The 27,986-nt window shown below is 40.8% G+C and overlaps 1 protein-coding gene across 1 annotated transcript in view; it reads left to right on the forward strand.

Annotated features, from left to right (window-relative positions):
* Positions 1 to 27,986, forward strand: part of LOC117543113 (cadherin-4-like) — a 230,093-nt gene that overhangs the window by 173,142 nt on the left and 28,965 nt on the right. The window contains 3 exon segments of the mRNA XM_034211189.1: positions 15,161 to 15,316; positions 20,076 to 20,220; positions 25,250 to 25,422. Of these exon segments, the coding sequence (XP_034067080.1) occupies positions 15,161 to 15,316; positions 20,076 to 20,220; positions 25,250 to 25,422 (474 nt within the window).

Genomic DNA, 27,986 nt, shown 5'->3' on the forward strand with positions numbered 1-27,986 from the left:
GGTGGGTATGATAAAGAAGGCAAGACGGCAACAGAAACAGAGCGGGAATAAAGGGCTGGACCAGGATTAGAGGCACATCTGTGTTTGTGTTTAGGTCTGATAGACTTCCCAAATAACTGCACGACCTCTTCCCTGGAGTCACGCACCACCCGGCCAACACCAGCCTGCCCTGCTCCAGTCTGCCCACTTCATCCCTTTCCACTCCCTCCTGCTGAGACTTACGCTAACTAGCACACACACTCAATCACAAACAAACATACACATGCATACGCAAGCAGAGAGAAATGTCTTGTCCTACCCAGTTAGCAAACAAAGGATCAGTAAAGCACATGCGCTGCGTTGTTGCCTTTGTATATGTTCATTGTTTGGGGTTTTGTTTGGTTGCTTTTTTTTCTTTATCCCTGAACAAAGAGATACAAAAGCTATGCCAGAAAAACAGGACTCCATCTTGTTGTTGTTGTTTTTTTAACCTAGTCCGTCTGAGAAACCGCAGGATGATGGAAGGCAGGGATGTGAATATTTGAGGATCACAGTCCGATCCAAAGGTCGGTCACTAGGAAACCACATTGCTGCCCATATGGAATGCTTTATAATCTTGTAATCCACAGAGTTCACCTTCTAGACAAAATAAATTCAGGCTGTGAAAACACTGAAATGTGTGGTAACAAGTCTGTCAGACATGAACTGTACAGGATGTGAACTACTGTATATGTATTCAAGCATATTTTGTTCAGGGCTATGTTTTGTCTTGTGTTCTTTTGATTTTCTTGTGCACTGCTAAGGTCCTTTTCTTGGCAGGCGTACAACTTCAACACCCATACGCTCACTTCACACACACACACACACACTTCATAAACACTACCAATCCCGGGAAGAAAAGAAAGAAACAATAAACGGCTTTCAGATATGGGAGGACTTCCTGTAGTGTTTGGAAAGGAAGGGAAAAGGAGCGAGAAACCTTGGTCCACTCAGGGAGAAGAGCGCCAACAGTCGGGTCAGCATCTCATTTACTTTTTGTTTAACTCAGTAACAAATCGTGGGTATATTAAACTCTTAGAAGAATTATTTCCTTTCTTAACCCCAGCTGGGAGTGTTCTTCAAGCACAAACAATCTGCAAACTGTGAAGCCTAATGTACAGTTTGATCCTTACTGATCCTCTTTTTTGAAACCATGTACAGTAAGTGCATTGGCTTAATGGGTCGCAGTGTTGGTTTGACGCTCCACCATTTTGGTCTAGACGAAGATATAACAGCTTTCAGATCGATTGCTCTGAAAACTCAATAGAGCCATTTACTCAGAGGGTGAAGCCTACTGACTTTGCTGATCCCCCAGATATATAATTGCCACTTGCAGGTTGACATTTTTGTTAAATCTATATCCAAAAATGTGCTGGATTGCCATGTGTTGTAATAAAGACAGTTATGGAACCATCTTTTAATCTTTAAACCTTTTTGTTGCATCACCAGGAAAATATAAAAATGTATTCAGTAGTAAATATGTGAAGAGACATTATATTCATTGTGCTCTGCTGAACTGAGATGTGGTACTTTCAGCTCAAAGCACCACTGTGTAGTGAAATAAAACCTTTATCTCAAAAAGTTCATCTCAGATATTTCCTTTTCTAGTCACGCACAAATACATCATACTTGGCAAATGTGAATGTAAAATAGAAGAATCTCAGATATGACTATTCATTTATTTAAAAACTAAGAAAGACCTCTGCTCAGAAGAAGAAGTGACAGCACAGGTGAATGTGTGTAGCCAGTCCGGACTGATGACGAGAATGAAACAGCAGGAGACGTTCAGAGTGCTTTACATTGTTATTCTTGCTAATGGAGTCTTTCTGGTGGAGGAACAAGCTCACTCCTGTCTTTTCTGACAAGTCAAATCATTAATGAAACATTTGAACATAAAAGCAATTGGACCATCTTCTGAATATCGTGAGACTGGGATCTTTAAGAGAAGGGGTGAACACCTGAGTGCACATTAGTATCTCACGCGAGGATGTAATGGGGGCAATGATGAAATAGAAGGGAGGGTTAGCTTTATGGATTCTCCAACAGCAGCATTTCTGTACGCTCAGATCTGATTCATTTGTCTCCCCAACTGTCCACCCTAAGAGCCAACCCCCCACTCTTTGTATTGTAGTCTTGTCTTGATATTTAATAAATACCTTATGAACTCCATTTCCTTTCCTCTAATGAAATTAGTGAGATCAATGCAATTACATTTATCAGTCCCAGGAAATGGAGTCTCCTACAATCTCCTGGTATTGACGTGTAAAATAGATTGTTACTTCCTTCATATATTTGTAGAGCATGTGCCCTCTTGTTTCCTCTTGTGTTCAAGGAAGTGAGACTAAAATGTAATGTAATGTAATTTTCACAGTTTAATATCTCATTATTTTTAAATTAGAGGCGTAAAGTCCCGGTAAACATGTTCGTCAGGCATAGAGTACTTGGCAATGTTAGCTGTGGCCTTGTTGCACACACACACAGAGCTGCTACTACCAAAAATGAAAACATAGGCACAGAGAGCACAGATGCACACACACATTGAGATAAACACACACATGTTCACAAATCCAAACACATTCTTCTGTGATATGACATCAGGCAGTTCCAGACGGGCTCCCTCCTGGGTTCAGTTGGTGTAAAATTAAACAGTAAATCATCTCACTAAAAGACACAAGAGTTATGTGTAAGTCAAGGGCAAGAATTCTGGGCTCTTTAATAGGAGATGAGGAGAGCTTTATGTAGGAGATAAATAACAGACTAACAAACAGCCTCTGTCTGGTCCCCTAGAGGGTGGCTTCTGCGACCCTGTGGATCAGAAGGATGAAGGAGAGCCAAGATTCTCTTTTTCCTCTGAAGACATGAACAAATAAAGTGCAGTGAAATAGGAGGAAAGGATATTCAGAGAGGGACTCAGGGAGGTGGGGACCAGTGATGAGGGTGCCAGTGATTGCTGGTGATATGAGACAAGGTCGGTCAAATAGGAAGGACAGGTTGACGGAGGGTTTGGCAGTCGCACAGACAGAGAGGCAGGAAAGTATATACATGGCAAATCATGCAAGGAGACATGCCCATTGAGTAAACAAAAAGACATGAAAAAGAAAGATGGCAGGTAATCATTTCCTCCCACCTCTGCCTAGGAATGTCTGCCTTGAAGACGGACAGAATGAATCTGATTCAACACAAAGCAACAGGATTTAGAGAAAAATAAAAGTAAAGAGTAATTGCAAGAAAAGGAGACAAATCCTTGAGCATGAGATTGAATTGAAGTGCTTTTGGATGAAAGTCATGTGAGGTACAATTCTAATCTCACTTAATGTGCTTGTATTTTTCCATTGTCCCCTCTTTGGCTCTTTCTTTCCTGGAGGTAGAATCAAAATCGAGGCTTGCACAAGAATAATCTGATCCTATTTACTTTGTAATTTAAAATGAAAGGCCTCAGTCAGAATGTTTTCATGCAAGTATAATGAATACTGTCATGGGGTGATCGTGTTTTTGTATTCCGGTAAAGTCCCATAACCACAGACACAAACATAGACATGAGGGAGCACAGACAAACACACATTAAGATCTGATACAAGCAAGCGTATATCACCAGCGTGCATGTGTGTGTAATAAAATTCCTCACTGCTCAATGAAATGCTTTACAGCGTCTCAAGATGAAATAGCTCCAAAGATAAACAGTTTATCGCTAGATAAAAGGTTGCCGGTATTTTATAACTCATCCTTTAACTTTGCAGCTTTCTCATTTCTTCTCACTTATGAGTATTTCTGGCCAATACTCCCTGATGGTGCTTAACACATTTTTATTTGATCTTTAATGTCAGGAGAAAAGGTAATTTCTTCCTAACGCTCAATAAAAGCTTTAACATCCAACATTGTTCATAAAAGTGTGTATCTGCGGCATGCAAGGAACAATGTTACCGTTCATCTGAGGCTGTGCATATTGCTTCTTTCTAAAAGGTGATTTGTTCAGGCTGCTGTGTACTCAGTGTCATTTTAAAGAGGACTCCACTACAAGCCAAGTGTCTGGTGCTGGTGGGACTTTTTCAGCAATGTTTTCATGATGACTTCCTAGAATAGAAAAAGATTCACAAAAACTGACCTTGGCTGGCACTGATCCATATTCTGATCCGTATCAATCAGAAAATGACAGGCCAGCTGCTTAGAAAAAACCACAACATGTACAGCGGCCATCTGTGCGTCATCCTTCTTCTGCATGTGCTGGTGCTCAGGCAAAAGTACACAGGCGTGAATCCACAGACACAGATGCATGGCTCCACAAACATACACACACACCTCCTCACCCTTCCAAGGTTCATTTGTCAACATGACAGCTGGACTCTTGCTGAGGCGCAGTTTGCCAAGCAGAATCCCTCGCTCGGTTACCAGGAGCCAGAACATCCTGGGAAACATTCTGACACACACTTAGAGGCTGCAGTGCGGCTGCCCGTGTGTGTGCATGAACAAGAGCAGGCCAGTTGGTCTTTGTGTTTGTGTGCATGTACACATGAATGTGCAACTTTTCAAAACACCCAGCAGCAGCAGCAGCAGCGCATGGCAGGGTCCAGGCCCTCTTCAGTTTCTGCAGTCTGTGCTTGGCAGACAGGCCCGTTTTGTCAGGCTTCCAGTCGACATCAAACGCGCATACTGCTCCTGCCTCTACCTGAACATCTTTCCCCCTTTGGCTTCTCACTCACATATGGGTCCTTAGACATCTGTTTACCTCATGATACCTCCAAGTGTTTGCCCCTGTTGGCTGGGAGGAGTGCACTATATGCTTTTGCATCCAAACTACAGCTGTTTCCATTGGAAATATGTGCATGCAATAATGTAGCTAAATGGAATAAGACAATGTGGGATCCTTTTCTTTTTTCCAGTTGCATAGTATCCAACAACAATCATATGTCTGGTCTAGAGGGAAAAACTCCATCCGCTTTCTCACAATATAGATCCGCCCTGCCGAACGGATGCCCTGTCAAACACGTCCTGGCAACTTCTCTTAACTTCCTGTTTTCAGGTTTCCAGCCAAAAGGGCTTATGCTCTGCCACAGGGTTTTTGCTGATGCAGTCAATTCCCTGCCACTTTCATTTTTCCCATCTTACTCGTACTCTCCTCACTCTTTCTTCCCTCCATTTCCCTCTGGTCTGCATTTCTCCCCTTCAATGCATTGCTGCCTGATGGATTTTGAAATAAAAAAAGAAAACATAGAAGAAAATGGTGGCGTAAAGAAGGAGAAAAGTGGTGTTTGAAAGATGAACAGTACAAAAGTATGTGTGCGTGTGTTTAGTGTGTGTGCATGTATTGGGATTGTGGGTAGTAAATCGCTGGCAAAAGTGCATCAGCAGCAGATTCCAAGCCACTGTCACCCTCTCTCTCCTTCAAGTCGCCAACACTTTTTCCTCTAATTACCCAGATTGGGTTTCCTGGGGATGAAGGGACGGGGGGGGGGGGGGGAAGGCTGTAACATGGGGTCCTTGATATTGTCCTTGTCAAAGCCTGTAGGGGAGCCAGTAGAAAAGACATTCATGCATCCATCAAATTCCTGATTTCACAATTTAATCAATCCCCTAATGAAAAAGAGTGACGCAGAGAGAGAAGGGGTAATAGTGAGATTGTAGCCTTCACACTTTAACCCTGCTAAGCCAATGCTAAGGGGCGCGGCCGCTCTTTGTCTGCCTCACAATGGCTGCCTTATTTTCATTGTCACTGCCTGGAAGAAGTGAGTGAGGGCGAGTCGTTCCATTGTTACCTCCAGGGAGAATAGCACCTCTAATTTGCCGTAAGCCTGCTCTATTAAAGAGCAGACCTCTTTTCACAGTGCAATAATTGGAAAAGTCATTCACTGCTTAACTTCCATTAGTCCATGTTATTTTCACTAATGTGGAGGAAGTTCTTTTAATAATCTCACCTGCGTCAGTTCTATCATTCAAATGACACAAAAGCACACTATCTCTCCATTTCGTTCTGTCACTCTCACATGAACCAAGCCAGATAAATATGAAAACCCATATTTCTAGCTCTCTTTCCCTTTCTGAATCTGGAAATTACTTTTTTCTTTGTGCAGACAGGTACAATTTGCTTTGAAAAGCCATGAAATAAGGCTCCCAATATATGGCAGGAAGCTGTGCGGCAGAAACGTTATAAGAACAACTTTCTGTTGCCTCTAACTAGCTCTTTGATCATTACATTCGTAACTTCCACACAGTCGATCCAGGGTTGTTCGTCATGAGATCAGCTGTATCTAAACACAGAAGAGGAGAACAGGAGAGAACACAACTGAGATTTAAAAAGCTAGGACTATAGAGTGACCTACATGCTAATGGTCAGCAAAATACTGTTCGGCATGTTCACTAAATTAGTTTAACATATAGCTTCGTAAGGATATCAATATTTCCTAATTAGCAATAAACACAAGACATGGCAAATACAAACTCTTGAATGGAACTGGTTGAAAACTGAACCAAACTTAATGGTAATCCATATGTTTTACGCAAAACCACAAATGTCCCTCATGGTAACTCTAGAAGAAAAGTCAGGCCATCTCTCCTGTAGGGTCCATTAATGTGGGTGATTCATACCAAGCAATACCTTTTTCTTTTTTTTTGTCTTAAACAAAGTAGACCGACCAAAAGACAAACATTGTCGTCCCTAGAGTCACATCAATAACGGTGGAAGTGCATTGTTCAGATATTGCAGGATTGAATGTGGACTGTGTTTCGTACACATAGCCGCAGGTACGTCTGTTCACGAAGACTCATGAATCCTCACCAGCAATAAATACAAGATGTTATGCAGCTTCTGTTTTATGTTTAACTTAGTAAGTGCATTTTTGAAAATCCCAACTCAGACGGACTACTCAACATCAATCCTGCGCTACCTTTTGAAGAGATACAATACTCAACATCAAAGCCTGAGCAAAAGCCTGTGTTTTAAAAAGGCCACGAAAAGCTTTTAATGCAGACACTTTGCTGACTCACAGCAAAACACACAAGGTGTCTTTTATCTCACTGCATGCCAAAAGGTGCGTTTGACAGATGGAGTGTGCACATGATATGCCACGGCACCTAGAAACCTTTCTCTTGTAGAGGCTCTTTCTCTTAAGATTTAACCAGTTTGTTTGTGACCTGTTTGCCATTACCTGCATTTCTCACCTGCCTGTTCGCTCTAACTGTTCTGTTGAAAACATATCTCTCTGTTTGTTGCTGTTGGCATTTTTGTCGGGAGTCGCTATCCCTTTTTGTTGGGCTTTAGAGTTGTAAAAATGCCTCTTTATGGGTTGCTGTGACTTTGCTGTCTGCTAGTGAGTGTTTCTGCTGTCCTCCTGCTCAGTGAACCAGTGTCGCTCTCCGTACCCGCAGCGCTCTACATAGCACCTAATTGGCACTCTCATGACAGGCCTCTGTGTGTTTGTGTGTGTATTTTTGTGTTTGTGTAAGACATACATAATCCTGATAGTGGTAAGATGTTTTGCAGCTGACAACTAAAAGTAGCCTTTTGAACTATTGTCATGGCACTGCTGTTTGTGTGTTCTGTTTATACAATGCTTTTACAAAATATACATTTCTAAATATGCTGATTATACCCTTTTCAGTTATGTTTTCCTCTTGCAGTGTTTTTGAAACATTGCAGTTCAAAACACTACATTAATTCAAACAGAGTCAGCTTACTGTAACAATTGTTGAAGCTGTCAGGGAGAAACACTGTAATGCACAAAGCTGCTTTTGTGTAACCAAATGCAGACCGATTTTAGGTTATGTCTGTCTCACAGTTATTTTGTAGACGAGTCTCACAGTGGTTTATTTTTGCAACATTTTCAATTAGGAAGAGAAATATGTGGTCACTTTGTTTCCATTTCGAAACAACTGTCAACCACATCTGAGCCTCATCACATGTCATGTGGCCCAATGAAATGGACTAACTTAAAATACAAACTAAATAATATAACTATAAAGGCTGTTGAGGCTAAGATTTAACATGCATAGAGATTATCAGAAATAAATCCAGTGCCTGTGGCATTTGTTTTAGTTTTACTCGATATGATTATGCCACTTCCTGAATACACATCAATCTAAACTATTATTTCTATGGTAATTGCTTTTCACCCACAACGCCCTAAGAAAAATTACATTAATGCTTAAGGTAATTGCAGTGTTATGTACATGCTAAAAAGCAAATTACCTTTAATTATACCTGTAATTAAAACGCTTCCAAGTATAGGAAAGATCAATTATAATATGTATAATGGCTGCACCTATGGCTGTAGTTAATTTGTTATGCATGCCAGGTAGCTTGCACTCTAAGGAAAGTTACTGTCAATCAATTGAAGAATACAGGAACCTAGCAGAGAGCAATCATGTTTGAATTGTGACTCATATAAAAAAAGACGTTACAGAAACACATTAATGTTTGAAAAATACTCCTTTCATTTACAAATGTTGCCATGGAAAATATTGTTTCATGACTTGACTACTGTTTTGTCAATGAAAGGGACTCCTTTTAATATGAATGGGTTGGTTTTTGGGTGGTCCGTCCGTCCGTCTCATTCATGTGAACGTATCTCAGAAACACCTTGAGGGATATGTTTTTTTTTCTCATTTGGCATCAAATATCTACTTGTATACTGAAAGATTAATTGATAATAATTCGGTGCTGTTTTAAGCAAGCAGCATCAACCTGTGGGCCTGAGCAAAGAGGTATATAGAAATGCAAAAAATGGCAGTTCATCAAATGGCCACTTGAGGCTAAAAGGGAGCAATTGCTCTAGACCAGAGGTGTCTCAACTCAATTTCATCACGGGCCACATCAGCATAATGGTTGCACTCAAAGGGCCGGTTGTAACTTTAAGACTTTAAAAACATACATATATAAATATTTAATATAAAATAATGTATTATATTACTTTATTGCCTCTGCATTGGATTATTATCAGATAGGGTAATAACTTCATAAATAACTACGTCTGAAAGAAGAAGTCAAGGGCAAATAAGTGCAAGTCTCTTCAGTGAGAATGTCACAAAATTATTTTAAAAGAAAAGTCAAATTCTGAGAAAAAGTCAAATTTGAGATGCATTGTGGGACATGTGGATATCTTGCTTCTGTAAATCGGCATGTAACCGTATAATAAACATATTACATTCTTTCAGAGCTCTTGCGGGCCACATGAAATGAAGTCGTGGGCCGGATTCGGCCCCCGGGCCTTGAGTTTGACACCCCTGCTCTAGACTCTAATGTTAAAATGCCAACTTTACAGTAAAAACATATATACAGCCTATTACAAAAAATATGTTGGTCTCTATGGATAATTTTCCTGTTTATGTCAACTATAGTGGTTTAATATTTATACATTTTATTTATAATTAAGAGTAAAACTGGTGAGCAAACGGTCTGCTCTTCTGCATCACCTATTTTTTGCCTCAATTTCCCATGCCTATTTTTGATTTCATCCTGAGTTGTACTGTGGCAGCACTGATAAGACAGAGATGGCAGGAACCACACTCTTTGAGCTTCACGAAGGCTCTTCAGAAACCTTTGGCTGACATATGGGAAAGCTAAAACCATGTTTAATAAAGTCTTATGAATATTCACACACAAATCTAATACAATACAAATTATGAATTGCTGGCATTTTATTTCCAATAGGTCAACTTCACTGTTCAAGCATAATTTTTCAGATACTGGATTGGTGACATTAATCTTGGGTGTCCACCTTGACATTGTGGTGATTGTATGGATCGGGTTGAACAACATACATGGTTGAAGAATTGTCTTCTGTCATGGCTACAATTATATATACTCCTATATCGCACAATCTTTACACCAAACTTCATCCTATATTCTTAAACCCTGGTGTAGAGTAACAACTCCCAGGTTTTGACATTGTCTTTGATCTTTCTCTCTGCCAATCTGCCACAGCTTGTTTTAGAGAAGGTGAAAAGGGTTATCCATGACTTTGATGTTGTCCTCTTCCTCCTGTCCGCTGCCTCCTTGCTGTCCAGTTCCAAGCTGAGCACTTAGCTGACCTTCCTTAACAGCTTGTTGAGCCTGCTGAGCTCCAAGCCTTCATTCTCCCAACCCAGCTCACCACTGTAAAGAACAGAGCCGTGGATACAGCAGACTGATGGAAGATCTGCAGTCCAGTATTTGTATTGATTTTAAACCCAAGGTTCTTTTTTGAGTCCATCCTCCTCACTTCCTCTCCCTGGGGGCTTTAGTTCCTGTGGCATACCACCACAAGCGTGTTGGATTTGCTGATATTGTGCTTCAGGTGATTGTCCTATAATGTCACATAATAGGTCAGGTAAAACGATCTTCTATTGCACCAAAGAAAACATAAACATGAATTCAGAGTCCTAACGGCCCATCCACACGGCGGCGTGCGTTGAAGCTTCAACGCTTCTGCCCATTCACTTTGAATGGGGTGACGTCACGCTTTGCCGAACTGCATTGTGGTTCCATCGCTTCGCTTGGCACGTGTTGCTCGCTTCAAAAGTAGAGCAATGTTCTACTTTTGAAGCTTCAATGGAAGCGTCAGCCAATCAAATCATATGCCAGTGCAAGCTCTAGCCAATCAAACCGTGTGCTTGTGTGTCCGGGGCGGGAGATTCATGTGATTGGTTGTTGGTCGAGTTTCAGACACGCCCACCGGCAAGCTTTAACACATGCCGCCGTGTGGACGCTGCGTAAGAGACACGACAGATATGGATGTAAACGGATACTTGACTGGTTGGCTTACAACCAGGAGGTGGTTAGCAGCCAGTTAACCATCACCTAACAGCGCATTCATCCTCAGGTCTAAGAGGAAAAAGCTGCAAAGAATATTATATTCTGAAATGAGTGTACCAGAGCCTCTCAATGTTCCTCACCACATGTAGTGCCTTTCATAATAATCTGCCTTGGTGCGAGTTGTGTGGGTTGAGCAAAACGTGTAGTCATATGCTCAGAAAGGAATCACACAAAGCAGAGAGAACCATTATTTTCTGAGTTTTTACCTAAATTACCTTTAAAAATAGACCGAGACCAGCCAGGATAAATAAGGTCGAGCTATCTCAGAGTATGTTAGGGCAAAGGAGGTAGATGCAATCTTTTTAAAGGATACTTTTATATTAACTTCACACAAATGAGATCTTACAAAGCAAAATAAAATAGAAACACTGCACCATTAAAAGAAAAAGACATTAAAGAGATCTTGCTTATTTATAGCAAACATAATTATTTTTATATCCTCCCATATTTACTCCTCTTAATGCTTTTTTGTTGCCTGCCAACTATTCTGGAAATATCTTTCTAGCTGTTGAATTATCTACTATGTCCAACATATAGTTGCTTTTTCACTTAAAACATCAAGCCAGTAGAGTCGAAACAGTGAATTAAAACAGACTATTGCCTGTGTTTCATTCTATAGCCTTGCATTGTTCCTAGTATTGTTTCTACTGCCTCCTTTGCAAATGGAGTGGATTACATATTAGGAGTAACTACATCTATTGGATTGCATTTCATTCTTTAGGGGTTTTGATTTCAAGTCACTCAATATTAAGAGCTCTCATTATATCGTTGTACATATCTAGCACCAATGTTAGCTTGTTACCACACATGATGGTTGCAATTTGTATTTCATTTTTTAAATATCAATATAATAAAAAGCTGTGTACATCCAAAACATGCAGCTCTGTCAAATATCTAAGTAGTTGTGGTTTGAAGCATTTCAAAGTATTAGTTAACATGCATTTTTAAGCGAGAATACATTCCTCTGCACCCCAGTAACTGGTGGTGGAATGGCTCCTCTGTGTTATTCACTCCCTTCTCTTCATCTCATCTTCTCTGTTTTCCCCAACGACTCGGTACCATGATCATTTCTCATTTGATTCAGTTTTGCCTGGTAGAAGGGAGCTAAGCTCACTGATAAGATCTCCTTAAGAACCAGACAAGTTGTCAGTAATGAAGGGAATTGCTTTGATCCATCGACAAATAGGTCATTTAGACAGTGTCTGGTTTCTGATGCCGGATGATACAGTCATGACTCTCTCTCTTTCTCTCTCACTATCAATCCTTGTTGGCTGAGCGCTTCTCCTCCACTATCTCTCTAGACCCACATACACACAATCAAACAAAACAAAAAAATAGATGGGGGAAAAAAACCCAAAGAAACGAAAAACGGCAAAACACTTTTTTATCGGATTATTGGCGCTCTTGAAAATGAATTCCTTTGTTATTTATTATCCAATGGAGAATTGTTTTGTGTGACTATGTGGTATTTTGTGAGGTGTCAGATAGCAGTGTTGCAAGGCAGAGTTTCCCCTTTGTCGCTATAGAAAACAATTGTGAATAGAGTTATGAGAAGCTCTTCATTTTTTCAACATGTACCCTTTGTTTCTGAAGATAAAATGGCAGAATGTTAGCAAGAGCTGCTCACTATTGAAATGCCATTGCCTGTCACATTGTTCTGTGACAACAAGAGAAGACTAACACCCAGCAACAGCTATCTATTATCCTTTATCAGGTCTTTAATGCATACCAATGTAAATATGTATGTGATGGGCATATGTTAAGTTTGGTATACACAGTTGAGTTTAGGGTTTCTGGCGCAGCACCTCGACAGCTTTAGAAGCGTTTATGTGAACATTGTGGGAGGGAGAGCTAATTTGCTGGAATGACAGTCAAAACGTGCAGTCGAAACTCTTCTCCCCCCCACAAGCAGGACGACTTGAAAAGGGTGGAAAATCAGGGGGGCGGGGAAAACCCAAATGGAATTATGGAGAGCTATCACTTCCTAACTGGTGAGGATTTAGAAGCCACTGCCAAGGCCAACGGTTTGAAGTAATTTCATTTTTTCATGCATGGCTTCTGTCCCAACGGAGACCTGAAGCGAAGAAAGAGAGAGAGAGTGATGAGAGAGAACAGCGGAGGGGAGAGATGAGAGGAAAGGGGAGGAGTGGAGATGAGAGAGAAGGAGTTGGAAAGGAGAAGGGAGGGCAGAGGTAAGGAAAGACAAGAAGAGGGGAGGAGAGAAAGGGCGATGAATAAGAGGGGGAGACAGTTTGGCAGTGGGATGTGTAATAATTGCTTGTATTTTCTAATGCGACAGTAGAGGTAGATGGAGTCAGTGTGCTTCAGTCTCTGCTGTAGAGGAGGGTAATGGCGTTACACTGAGAGTTCAACTGAGCCACTAACTGATATTTGTTAGTTTGTCGATGTTTAACGGGTAGAGTTTCTTTGAAGTCATTGCAGTCGATGCCTGCAGCTTGTTAATTATCATAGCTGTCAACAGTAATTCGCTGAGATATGTGCAGAGCATTCTGACGTTCTCCTCCTTCTATTCCCCGAAGAAAACACATGCACAAATAGCATTTGTAGGATGTTGTGACAGCTCCTCTTGCATTCATACAGGGGAAGGTGTCTATAACTGATCACATTTGTTTGATTAGGAAGACACACCTCCTCAACCAGATCTTTCTAATGGAGATTTTATGATAATGTCGAGGCTGATGAGGAGGGAAATAGTCATAATAGCAGTGTAGTGATGGTGACAGTTTTCTTCTTCCACCAGCAGGAAGAGTCAGGATGACACCTTTCTAATATTATGTGTCTGTTCCGTGTCCTTGTTAGTTGCTTCAGCTATTTTCTCAGCAAGGCAGAATTCCAAGTGTGTCAAAAGTAGGGCTAAATTGGTTGCTCGAGTGCTGAAAGATGGAGAGGACTTTGGACAGTCTTTACTCTTATGGTGCACTCTGCAGTAAAATAAAGATTGATTAGAGAAAAAGGCTGGCCATCCGTGTGTGTGTGTGTGTGTGTGTGTGTGTGTGTGTGTGTGTGTGTGTGTGGTGTGTGTGTGTGTGTGTGTGTGTGTGTGTGTGTGTGTGTGTGTGTGTGTGTGTGTGTGTGTGAGCAGACAGAGCAGGACAGATATGGGCCACAGTGACATTAGGCAGATGGCTCAAGCGCTCAGCTCTGTTTACATTACTCTCACTGATCAAGCAAAAGCAGCCATGAGCCTAAAGTGAAACCTGCAGCAGGGTGTGTTGTTGCAGGTGAATGTGCCTACCGTCAGTCTACTGTGTGTGTGTGTGTGTGTGTGTGTGTGGTGTGTGTGTGATGTGTGTGTGTGTGTGTGTGTGTGTGTGGTGTGTGTGTGTGTGTGGTGTGTGTGTGTGTGTGTGTGTGTGTGTGTGTGTGTGTGTGCGTGTCCGCATACTGGAGTAGCTTTATGATTGAGTCATTTTGATACACCAGCTGATGTTCATGGGCTGTCATGTAGTTAATGGACAGAGATAGGATGCTTAGAGGTTTGGACTCAATTTGGGCAGTAAATTGAAAAACTCCTCCAGATGAGTTCCAATTACACAGCCCAAATCACAGGCCTAACAGTGCACTTAATGCACCTATTCACTGTCTGTCTGGAAGGAAAAGCTGAATCGAAGTAAATAAAGAACACTGCGCTTCCCATCTCCACCGTTATTCAATATTTCTGTTATGTGTGCACCCTTGAATTTGAGATGATTATTTCCTTCTTGCCCATTTTTGTGTTCTAACAGCGTGTATATTGCTCTAGCCTGTTGTTGCTGCCCTAATTACAACCGAATTATCACCACACTTTCCTCCCTAATTGCCATTATTGTTCACAACCTGTCTCTATCCCAGCTAGGCTCGAGCTCATCTTAATAAATCACTACCTGCCTGTCAGTTAACAGTAAATATATGTTGATTTCATTTCTCCTTACCCAAAAAATGTAATTGAATTTTCTCTTTGAAGCTGTCCAATTCTGCCAAACAGAATACATAGCGCTCCCTGTGGCAGCCCTAATGGAATCCTTGAGTACGTGGAAGCTAGAAATGCCAAACTGTGATGAATATGTGTGTATGTGTGTGTGAGAAGGAGTGTGTGTGTGTGTGGCCTGTGCATGTTTCCAGTGGAAAAATATGCAATATCAGATTTCTGGGGTTGTGTCAGGACGGAATTATTAAACTCGAGCTGCATATCACAAACTGGTGCTTGAATAATAAACACCCCTCAGCACATGTTGCTCCAATAGGTTAAGGCCGGCTGTGTGTTTGAGTTGAGATTCCTCACTGTAAGAGCGCTGAAACGCAGTATAAGACTTCACTAAACCATTGATTGACAGTTCCTCTTTGTTTGTTCTGATGCAGATTCGCTCAGATCAAGACAAGGACATATCCATCCGATACAGCATCACTGGGGTGGGAGCAGATCAACCGCCCAATGAGGTGTTCAATATCGACCCCGTGGTGGGAAAGATGTTCGTCACCAAACCTCTCGATCGAGAACATCGCTCTTCCTACCATGTGAGTAGTGTGTGTGTGTGTGTGTGTGTGTGTGTGTGTGTGTGTGTGTGTGTGTGTGTGTGTGTGTGTGTGTGTGTGTGTGTGTGTGTCAGCTGTGACCTTTGAAATAAGCCACAAACATCCTTTTACAGACAGTTGTCCCTTTAACACATAAAATATAAACCACCCCAACAAGCAGGTTTAAGGCAGAACCAGTTCTATCCAGTTCTATGTTATGAAAAAGCCTTCTTATAAAAACAAAATCAATAATTAATACAAATAAAATAATACCCAAAGAGATCAACTTAGATAAGAAACTAAAATAAATCAAATATAATCCTACGTCATTTTGATTGATATAAATTGGTGCTGAATCTATAACCATAAAATCAAACAAATAAAGCATATCAAATCCCTCACTTGTAGTATAATTGTAATTCTTACAGTGTTCGCTTCACCCTGAAACATGATATATGAAATATGCATGAGATGGCAATAATGTGTTTTAGATTTAATTTAATATTTCATTCATTATTCCAACTTACATTTGCTCAACATATCATGAAAAAACAAATGAGCTTTAGAAATCATTTAATCAAAAAAGAATACATAACAATGTTGCTTTACATTATTACAATAAGCCAGAAATCACTTTAGCATAGAAATTGAAAACGAGTTGTTTGCGTGTTGGTTCTTGTTCTTCTATCACTGCAAGAACAATCAAAACTTAAGTGCACAGCAATGGTGGGAGGAATAATGAAATTATTTGTACTCTTAAAGGTGTGGTTAAAGTTAGAGTATGTGTTAATTCCTTATTAAGTTCTCAGCCAGCAACATAGCTGTGTTATAAAGCTGTGCCAGTAACTGAGGCAAATAAAGAATACAAAAAGATAAGTGAGTGGCAAGATGTGAAAAACAAGTGAAACGCCATTCTGAAAACAAGATGAGAATATCGATGTCTTTCTCATGTCTGTTCATCAAAGGAATAGTTAGACTTTAGGAAAAGTGCTTTGTTGCTTTCTTGAGAAAAGTTAAATGACAAGATGGAGAGCACTGTTGGATGGCTATCTTTGTGTTGTCCATGCTGTTCTGGTAAAAAAAACTACACATCTGTTTTAGCGCTTCCTCATTGGAGTTACATCTCAAACAACGCCTCCTCTCACCTTTGTGCTTTGCTTGCTGTTCAAGGCAGGCAAGGCAAGGCAAGGCAAGGCAAGGCAAGGCAAGGCAAGGCAAGGCAAGGCAAGGCAAGGCAAGGCAAGGCAAGGCAAGGCAAGGCAAGGCAAGGCAAGGCAAGGCAAGGCAAGGCAAGGCAAGGCAAGGCAAGGCAAGGCAAGGCAAGGCAAGCAAGGCAAGGCAAGGCAAGGCAAGCAAGGCAAGGCAAGGCAAGGCAAGGCAAGGCAAGGCAAGGCAAGGCAAGGCAAGGCAAGGCAAGGCAAGGCAAGGCAAGGCAAGGCAAGGCAAGGCAAGGCAAGGCAAGGCAAGGCAAGGCAAGGCAAGGCAAGGCAAGGCAAGGCAAGGAAAGGAAAGGAAAGGAAAGGCAAGTTTATTTATATAGCACCTTTCAACACAATGCAATTCAAAGTGCTTTACAAAAAATGAAAGACATTAAGAAAATGGCATTTAAAATCAGTCATTAAAAAGATAAGATAATAAACATTAAAAGTTACAGTGCAGTTTAAGATGTGAATAGTTCAATTAAAAGCAGCGGCAAAAAGAAAAGTCTTCAGCCTGGATTTAAAAGTAGTCAGAGTTGCAGCGGACCTGCAGGTTTCTGTAAATATTAAACCTTCAGGCAAAGTGCATTTAAAGTTCATAAAAGTATAAACTTGTTGTATTGCTGCCTAAGCTTGTTGTGGAAAGAGAGCTTCAGGGCTTTGATGTAGTTTGTAAATCACTTTTAGTGTGTCCCTTTTTTCCCAGTATGTGTACCTGCTGCTATCCATTGATATGGGAACCTAGTCCTGACTAACACTCCTAGTGAGCTGCCAAGCCCAACCTTTTAGTGTGAGCTGAGCAGGTTTATACCCAGGACAAACTCCAATCAATGAGGTGATTTGTTAAAAAAGGCGGAAGCTTGCTAAGGGCTGCTTAAAGTTAAACTCAATGTTTGTTGTAGAGAAAACGCTTTAGTTGGGATGGAATACAAATTTCAGGGAGAAACCAGTTGAGACAAGATGTACGTGTAAACAGAATTGCACTTCTAAATGAATTACATTCCTCTCACACTCAATGCTGTTAAAGCTACAAGAAAGCAATTAAAACTGTATTGTATAAAACATGAACATGCTCATTCCTCTGAGAACTTTAAAAGACGTGGAATAATTTACTGAGCAAATCACACAAAGTTATATTTTACTTTGTTCTCTTTCTTTGTTTACTTCATATGTCATGCAAGGGCACAACAAAGTTACAGTCTAGTTCTTTTTATTTCAAGAGCAGTTGAAATTCAAATCCAGCTCTCTAACAATATGCACTGTAAGTGAAAACCTTTGAGCTTCCGGGCTTGCTGTTATCTCTATCAGTATGCTGCCTCTTTGCCAAAAGCCAGGCACTGCCTGGTGCAGTCTGTTTTCTCCACCTGCCTTTCAAGATAATAACTTTAGCGTGGACCCAGAAATGTATTTTGCCTTCTTTAAACATAGCGGTAATCTCTGACTCTTGCTGTTATTGAATTAGGGTGTAGGTGCATGCGGGATGGAGGGATGAGGGTGGGGTTAGATAAGGCTCGTAGCCTCTAACAGCACAGAGAGATGCGGGGTGCGGTGGCAGGACAGATCAGACAATGCAGTGGAAAAAGTAGAGTCAAATTAACCTCAGGGAGACCTTAAGAGGACATTTTGGTGGAGGTGCAAAGTGGAAGCAGACGGAGGAGAGGATGGGCGGCAGTGGGGGAAATCTTCACCTCTCTGAGGAGAAGGAGCCTATGGAGAATGCTGTTTATTCTATTTTCTACCACAACAAGCCTGGAGGCTATTTTACTGATTTGGCTCTAGTGCTATATGCAATGGCCAGGTAGCAGATTTCCTATCAAGCATACTAAGACTGGAAGAGTATCATTCCCATTATCCTCCATACATGATGAAACAAATTAGGTTTTTTTTATCTTCTCTTGTAGTTTCTAACATGTTTTATTTCGCCTCCTCCAGCTGCTTCCAATTCTGTCTTTTTGTATCCCACCTTTCGATGAATATCCCTAGCATAAGATCAGGTGAAGGGGCCTGGAATTGATTGCTGACATTTTGACTGAATACATATTTACAAGCCTATGTTTTTAGGAGCAGGATGTAGATAGTATCTGAATGAGCCTTTTTCTCCCCCCTGGTATCATGTAAACTAAACATCCCCGGTGCTTGCAGCTGACAGAAATATCACTGAATAAGTCATGGTCAGGGATATAAATATTCCCAGGTAAGGTAAACTAAATCAAAACAGCCTTACAGAGAGCAATTCTGAAAGGGCTTTTCTGTATGTGTTTGACCTTCAAGTATGCAGTGAGAAGACAAATCTCAAGTATTTATTTAAACTCAACATTTCCCTGATAATTCAGTTATTTTTCTCTGCTCTCATTTCCATTCGATTCTTTTCCTTTCCTCCAGAGAAGGCAGTCAAGACACATTTCACGCTATGTATTGATTCCAGTAATAACTTCATGTCCAAACTTTGTGAGAAATCCTAGTTGGTGATTCCATTGATCTAAACACAGAAGTGTTGAATTTGAGATGGGCCGACGGAGTTTGTGGATTCAGAGGGAAGTGAGGATTTTTCAGAGCTCTCTTTCAAACAAAACCTGACAGAATGTTTTTCTGGGATGCACAGTGATCCTACCACGGGAACTTTGCCTTTATAACATTGCCTGCTTCGAATAAATAAGATGTTTCTTGTTTTGGTTTTGTACCGAGATAAAACACTTCCAGGGACTAGTTGTAATAGAGATAAGAAGTGTAAAGAAAGTACATGATGGCGAAGGCTACCTCTTTCCAAGAAACATATATAGAGTGACTCTTATGACCCTTATACTTCTTTAAATAAATCTTTTTGAACTGGTATACTGTGTTATTCAACAATGCAGATTTGATCAGACAGTGTATTTTTTAGCAGAGCTGAATACAAATTGAGTGAATGTGGGTTTTTGTTCGGCTTTAGAGGTTCTGTGAAAGCAGTCACCTTGAAGCTTCAGAAAGCTTTAACATTTGTTTGTGTTTTATTTATGTTGCTTCTCGCTTTCTCCTGTCCATTCCTTTGAGTATAAACAATTGGGATTACACTGAGGGAATGAGGGCGTCTATCCCACAAGTAAATGAAGATGATATTCAAACATGCAAAACAACTATTAAAATATTTAGTTTGAGTTTTTCCAATTCTAACCACAGATTGTAAGGTTACAAAAGAGTAGTAAACCAGACTAAAGTATTCTGAAATAACGTTTTAGTCAACAAAAAATGAATGCTTTCACGTGTAAAATATAACATACATTTCAACACATGCAGAGACAACATAATTTGCCTGAAAAACTAGAACTGTAAAAGTTTCAGAAACCAACATATGAATGAATGAATAAGGGGTTATAAATATATGTTGTTAAATTGAAGAATCCCTTGTTCCTTCTGTAATAATGGTGTTTTTGTATCCATTAATCACCAAATGTTTACCCTATATAATTATATTTCTTTATGAAACTGTAAGCACTCATCTTCATACATTATTTATCAGTTCATCACTTCCCAAATCCACAATGTTTAAATACAACCTGATTTTTCTGTGTCTTCGTGTCTCCTAGCTGCGAGCCCATGCTGTGGACATGAATGGGAACCAGGTGGAGAACCCCATTGATCTGTACATCTTCGTCATCGACATGAATGACAACAGACCCGAGTTCAAAAACCAGGTCTACAATGGCTCTGTGGATGAAGGCTCTAAACCAGGTAATGAAGCAGGGATGGATAGGTAGATTAAACAATGAGTAAAATATGTAAGGCAAGGCAAGGCAAGTTTATTTATATAGCACTTTTCAACACAAGGCAATTCAAAGTGCTTTACAAAAAATGAAAGACATTAAGAAAATGGCATTTAAAATCAGTCATTAAAAAGAAAAGCTAATAATATAAACATTAAAAGAAAAAATACATGGATAAAAGTTACAGTGCAGTCTAAGATATGAATAGTTCAATTAAAAGCAGCGACACAGAGAAAAGTCTTCAGCCTGGATTTAAAAGTAGTGAGAGTTGCAGCGGACCTGCAGGTTTCTGGGAGTTTGTTCCAGATATTTGGAGCATAATAACTGAACGCTGCTTTACCATGTTTAGTTCTGACTCTGGGACAGAAAGCTGACCAGTCCATGAAGACCTGAGAGATCTGGATGGTTCATAATTTAGCAGGAGGTCAGAAATGTATTTTGGGCCTAAACCATTCAGTGCTTTATAAACCAGCAGCAGTATTTTGAAATCTATTCTTTGACACACAGGAGTGATGTGATCCACTTTCTTAGTGTTAGTGAGGACTCGAGCAGCGGCGTTCTGAATCAGCTGCAGCTTCCTAATAGATTTTTTAGTGAGACCTGTGAAGACACCATTGCAGTAGTCGAGTCTACTGAAGATAAAAGCATGGACAAGTTTTTCCAAATCCTGCTGTGACATTAGTCTTTTAATCCTAGATATATTCTTTAGGTGATAGTAGGCTGATTTAGTAACTGTTTTTAATGTGACTGTTGAAACTCAGGTCAGAGTCCATGACTACACCTAGATTTCTGGCTTTATCTGTTGTTTTGAACATTGCAGACTGAAGCTCAGCGCTAACTTTTATACGTTCTGACTTGGCTCCAAAAACCATTACCTCAGTTTTATCTTTGTTTAATTGGAGAAAGTTCTGACACATCCAGTCATTGATTTGTTCAATGCACTTACTCAGTGTTTGAATTGGAGCATAGTCTCCTGGTGAAATTGTTACGTAAATTTGTGTGTCATCTGCATAGCTATGGTAACTTATTTTGTTGTTCTTCATTATCTGAGCCAGTGGTAGCATGTAGATGTTAAAGAGAAGAGGCCCCAAGATGGAGCCTTGAGGAACCCCACATGTCATATTTGTCAACTCAGATGTGTATTTACCTATAGAAACAAAGTTGTTTCTGTCCTTTAAGTAGGATTCAAACCAATTTAGAACTGTTTCCGAAAGTCCCACCCAGTTTTCCAGTCGGTCTAGTAATATGCTGTGGTCAACAGTGTCAAACGCAGCACTGAGATCTAATAATACTAACACTGAAGTTCTGCCACTGTCTGTGTTTAAGTGGATGTCATTAAAGACCTTTACAAGAGCAGTCTCAGTGCTGTGGTTTGGACGAAAGCCTGACTGGAACACATCAAAACAGTTATTTAAATGCAAGAAATTACTCAACTGTTGAAAAACAACTTTTTCAATGATTTTACCTAGAAATGGGAGGTTTGATATGGGCCTGTAATTGTTCATTACTGAAGCATCTAGATTATTCCTTTTTAAGAGCGGTTTAATGACTGCAGTTTTCAGGGCCTGTGGAAAAATACCTGAGTGAAGAGATTTGTTTACTATATGAAGTAGATCTGAGGCCATGCAAGGCAAAACATCTTTAAAAATCCTGTTGGAATAATATCAAGGCAGCAGGAGGAGGATTTCAGAAGTTGTATAATGTCCTCTAGGTTTTTATCATTAATCTGATGGAATTGTGTCATGATGTCTGAATTGATGTTAAGTGGACACAGAGACAACACATTTGCTGTTCCTGATGCAGAGGCACTGACTGCTTGTCTGATTTTCTGAATTTTGTCAGTGAAGAAGGCAAAATCATTGCACGCCCTGGTGGAAATTCAGAGGCTACTGACACTGGGGGGTTAGTTAGTCTGTCGACGGTAGCAAACAAGGCACGTGCGTTGTTTTTGTTTTTGGTAATGATGTCGGAGAAGAACGATTGTCGTGCGTTTTCAATTCCAAATTATAAAGGCCAAGTCTCTCTTTATAGATTTCAAAGTGAACCTGGAGATTTGTTTTTCGCCACCTGCGTTCAGCTTTTTGACATTCTCTTTTTTCTGTTTTCATGCTCATGGCCTTTCTCCATGGAGATATTTTCTTGACAGACACTTCCTTTAACCTAGTTGGAGCAATGGCATCTATAACATTTTTAATTGTTTAATTAAAATGATCTACTAGCTCATTTCCTGAGATGTTAGCAGGGGCAAGTGTGGAAGAAAAATTCTGAGTAAACATTTCCCTTGTATTTTCAGTTAAATATCGCTTTGTGGTTACCTCTTTTTGAACATTTTTGTGAACAGAAATAGAGCTCTCAAAGAAAACACAGGAATGGTCAGAGAGTGCAACATCAGTCACCACAACCTTAGAGATATTCAGACCCTTTGAGATAATTAAGTCCAGAGTGTAGCAGGACCAATCAAAGAAGTTAAGTGTTTATTAGAAAAGATTAAAGAAATGTGTGGAGGGTGACGTGTTTGGATACAGGTTGACTTAGGATGAGTATATCTGGAGAGATTGGTGCAGTTAAAAGAATGACTGCACCAGTGAATCTTTGACCCAATAGAGAATTGTCCAAACACCTTGATTTAGCAGACGCCGGTGAATCTTTCTCCCACAGTGGCTTTTCACTGAGCCTTCTGCAGCAGCGGCCATAAACCAAAGAGGGTGCTCAGGCTGGAGAGGAGATTGAGGATTAAATATACCACGCTGTAGCACCACTGGGTCATTTTATGTCTAACCTCAGAGCGGAAGAATCCCAGAGACGAGCTCTCAGTGTGCATGCGTGTGTGTGAGCCTGATGAGCCAGAGTTTATTGCGCCATAGGTGATCTCAAGAGGTGTCCAGGTTCTCATTTCCTTTTTCTTTGTCTTTCTTTCTTTTATCGCTGCTGCTGTTCCCTCCCTCTCAGCCTCGCCCCTCCCAGCAAACAAGTCTCTGTGGCATGCATGACATTCAGCTGAACAATAATCATAAAAAAAGTAGAGTTTAGAGCTCCAGTGGTTTCAATGCAAGGCCAATTACAGACTTGAATTAGTTTGCAAATTAAAGAGTCATTATGGGGACCTAATCCTGTCAGGCAAAGCTTAGGACGCCCGTACAAAGGGTCCACATTAAACCACCTAAGAGTGCAGCTTAATCAAATTACCCCAGCGATGTGTGACGCATTGTGATTCTTCATCTCTTCCTCTCTATCCCTCCATTTTAAGAAAGAAAAACAAAGGGTGGAGGGCTGGAGTCACTCCTTTTGGAATCAAAACAAATATGGAGTCTGTCCTCTCTTCCTCTCTTCCCCTCTCCCTCTGTTCCTGCTGGCTTTTTTTTCCTCGTCTCGCTGAGAGGCCTTTAGAGTGCTCCCTATGGCCGAGTCATTGACAAATGTTGCTTTGAAATGTAATGAAGTTTGAAATGGGAGCTGCGGTTACAATTATCCTCGGACAGGGGCTGTCACTGGCATGATATCACTATCTCTGGCAATTAGAATGGGCTGCGAGAGAGTGGGAGAGATGGCGAGATTGGGTGACAGGCTGAGATCCCACAGAGTTATGAGTGTGTGGAGGCAGCAAACAAGTGGTGCATTCATGGACGGATAGTGGCTCGTTCTTTCCGCTGACACAGAATACTATACGCCTGTGCTTACCTGTGCTTGTAATCAGAGTGAATCATATATATGGGGCAGGTTTACAACTAATCAATGTAAGCAAGTGTTTACTATTAATGTTATGCAAATAGTAACGGAGTAATGTGAATAGTAATATCTGTCATCAAAATGTACTTTGAGCTTGGACAAGAACCTTCCATTTTTCAGTCAGTAAAGATGAAATGGTTCACCATTTGCAGCCTTTTCATTGTATCCCTTCAATGCAAAATATGATATATAATGCTGTAAAATGTGGTCATAATTATAAATGTGCGCATTATATATTTGTGCTTGTAGTTGTTGAGTCTTTATTATTCATTGAACAGGTGTGCAACATTTCTCTGCTGACATAAATCTGTGAAGATGCTTTCACATTATAAGTGTTATTAAAGTGTTATGGGTCATCCAGGTGGTTTACTCGCCATGTTTATGTACTTGTGAACCAATATGTGTGTGATCGTTACCAATACTGTATAACTGTCATAACATCTGTTTGTTGGATGGTTGATTAAACTGTACTGAGTGCAGAACCCTTTTTTATACAATTAAAGCACAAAATGTTTTGTTAAAATAAATATATTTGTATCAAAATTAAACAAAAGAAATCTGAACAGAAGCCACTATGGCAACTAGAGACTATCAGTTGCTTATTTTTCTTTTGTGTATAAGAACATGTTTATCCGTGACATTTAAAAACTGTAACCTGAACAGGAGAGAAGAGATACATCTAGAAGTCAGCAAACTGATTTAGTAAAGTCAGGCACACAACAATAATAATAATAATAATAATAATAGATTTAATTTGTTAGCGCTTTTACAGGTGCTCAAAGACGCTTTACAGATATAGTGAAGGGAAAAGGAAGGAACAACAAATAAATATATAGTTAAAGTTAAAGTCAATGTCTGAAGTCAGCTAACATTATACCCTAGTGTTCACACCAGACTAGGTAAGGTTACATCAGCAGAAAGCCTGAGTGTGTTCATTTGTTTTGCTCGCTGAATGGTTGGAAATGTATTCCATCCATCCATCTCCATCCATCTTCTCCGCTTATCCGTGGTCGGGTCGCGGGGGTAGCAGTTCCATCAGAGAGCCCCAAACGTTCTTTTCCCTGGCGACATCAACCAGCTCTGACTGGGGGATCCCAAGGCGCTCCCAGGTCAGCGAAGAGATATAATCCCTCCACCTGGTCCTAGGTCTACCCCTTGGTCTCTTCCCAGCTGGACGTGCCTGGAACACCTCCCTAGGGAGGCGCCCAGGTGGCATCCTTACTAGGTGAAAGGTGGAAATGTATTGACAAATATAATTATTTCTTCATCAGGGACGTATGTGATGCACGTGTCAGCGTTCGACGGTGACGACAACACCACGGCTAACGGAATGGTGCGCTATCGAATCCTGTCCCAGACGCCGCACAGCCCCATCCCCAACATGTTCACCATCAACAGTGAGACTGGAGATATCGTTACCGTGGCAGCCGGCCTCGATCGAGAGGTTGGTTTCCTTAATCTCACAATATTCTCAATTTATTTGTAATGTTTCACATGAATAAAATCTTGCAAAGCAGTCACCACATATACTGTAATGACAATTCAGCAGTGTGCACAGTCTGAATCATCTATAGCTGGCCAGATGATACTCCTTTATCTTTATTTATGGAGCACAGTTCCTAAAAGCATTGTTTACTTTGATGACACTCTGAGATGCAACTTTAAAATGTTGACTAGCCACACACGCAGTCTTTTATTTTATTTATTTTGTTACAGTAAATTGCCTTCTTCTGCAGTCACCTTGTTTATGGAGCTATAAAAGTTGTGACAAGATCCAAATGTGTTTATTCTTATGACATGGATGTGCCAGTGACAACTCTGCAAAGAAATCTCCGAGACAATCATCCTCCCAAACTGTCACCGGTGACAGACCTATTAACAACACATCACGCTGCAGTGGCTGCTCACGTTGTTGTGTGTGTGTGTGTGTGTGTGTGTGTGTGTGGTGTGTGTGTGTGTGTGTGTGTGTGTGTGTGTGTGTGTGTGTGTGTGTGTGTGTGTGTGTGTGTGTGTGTGTGTGTGTGTGTGTGTGTGTGTGTGTGTGTGTGTGTGTGTGTGTGTGTGTGTGTGTGTATGTCTTTGTGTAGTAAAGATAAAGTGGAAATATCTGAGATAGAATGCCCTTGACACCTGTCAGACAAACACAAAGGCCCATATAATCACATCTACACTCGATAAAACACAGGCAATTGAGGGGGTGGGGGGAGAAAACTGTAGGGAGCAGTGGAACAAAAACGGAGTTGGGCAGACGGGGTATTACAATGAGTTGGGAGGATGTCAGTGTGAATTTGGCAATGAAATAGGGTGATACAGAGAAGCAGGATGAGACACGAGGGTGCCAGAGGGAGGGAGAGGTACGAGCGGAACATGGAGTAAAAATGTCTCAGCTGCTTATTTTTACTCAGTTTTTTCCCAGAAATGCTAATCCAGCCAGTCACCCCTAATGTGGGATTAAACACCTACCCCCACCACACACATACACACACACACACACACACACACACTCAATCACACATGTTTATATAACTATACTTTTGAAGACCTGTAAAGACATAAATCATCACAAGCCCTTAACTTTTATTAACCTCCCCAAGGTAGTATCACACACCCACACACATTCACACCTGGTAACTGCCCAGTTCAACTTCAGTGTTGTATGTTGGCCACTGAGCGGCTCCAATGGAGACAATTTGGGCAAAGGGCCTGCTCAGAGACCCCTCACTAGTTATAATAAGGGAGGGGCAATCACTGTCCTTTCACTTATACCAACATCATTATCTATATTCTTGATATTTTTGTATTCTTGGAGAAATGTATTTGACTGTCGTTTTAAAACAATTAGTTGAGACATTTTTGAGAAAAGCATGCAAGGAATATCTGCATTTCTCAAAAATTTGAATGGGGACCCACAAAGTCAGACATACAATCACACACACACACACACACACACACACACACACACACACACAACATACCATATGTGCACAGACAAACACAGGTACATGCATCAGATTCTCTACATTTGGTGTTCTCCCACATACATTTGTACATACAATTAATGAATACATTTGTGGTGCACACTTAAATACCAGTTATGTAGCATAAAAATACTTGTACTGGTTTTCCTGCAACATTATTAGAGGAGATAAGAAGTCTCCAACCTTGCAGATAAAAATGTATGTACTCTTATGTATTGTACAAATATGCTACACTGCAGTGCTTCCTTGGTCTTCTTTTAGTCAGCACTTTGGCCCTTTAAAACTTTGAAAGTTTCTGCATCTCCCTTCTTTTCTTGGGCTAGGGTGTTTGAGGTGTTAGGTGCATCAAAAAAAGAAAACACAGGCAGCTATTTTTGGTCGTCCCTCTCCCTTGTGCCTTGGCTGCATCCCCTGCTGTCTCTGATCTCCTCCTCTGTTCTTCACTTTTGAAATGTTTGCTTCCTTCCCTTTATAAGCTCCCACACTGTATCTCTTCTATAGGTTTCCCCTGGTCTGCAGTGGACTTTTAAGATCTTGTTGACAGTAACAGACCTCAGTCCTCCAGGGGAAGCTGGGTATGCTGCGGTGTTGTTGCAATGCTGAGAGGTTCAGAGGAGCTCTACATAATTACTCCCATGTCTAATTAGTGAGAGTGTTGTGTACACGCTGTACACTGGCTGATGGGACAGCCAGCCAAGCACTGCCTCTGAACAATATAGGGAGGAAGAGAGGTGTGTGTGTGTGTGTGTGTGTGTGTGTGTGTGTGTGTGTGTGTGTGTGTGTGTGTGTGTGTGTGTGTGTGTGGTGTGTGTGTGTGTGTGTGTGTGTGTGGTGTGTGTGTGTGTGTGTGTGTGTGTGTGTGTGTGGGTGGGTGGGTGGGTGTGTGTGTTAATGAGAGTGTGTATACAAGGTTGGAGTTCAGCATCTCATCTAGCATCAAGATGAGAGGAACTGAGAGGAGTTGTCTAATCCTCCTGATGTGGTGTCCTGGCCTAATTGGGATATTTACTCGGTAATTAGCAGGTGAGAG

This window comes from Gymnodraco acuticeps, unplaced genomic scaffold, assembly GCF_902827175.1.
Source record: "Gymnodraco acuticeps unplaced genomic scaffold, fGymAcu1.1, whole genome shotgun sequence".
NCBI lineage: Eukaryota > Metazoa > Chordata > Actinopteri > Perciformes > Bathydraconidae > Gymnodraco > Gymnodraco acuticeps.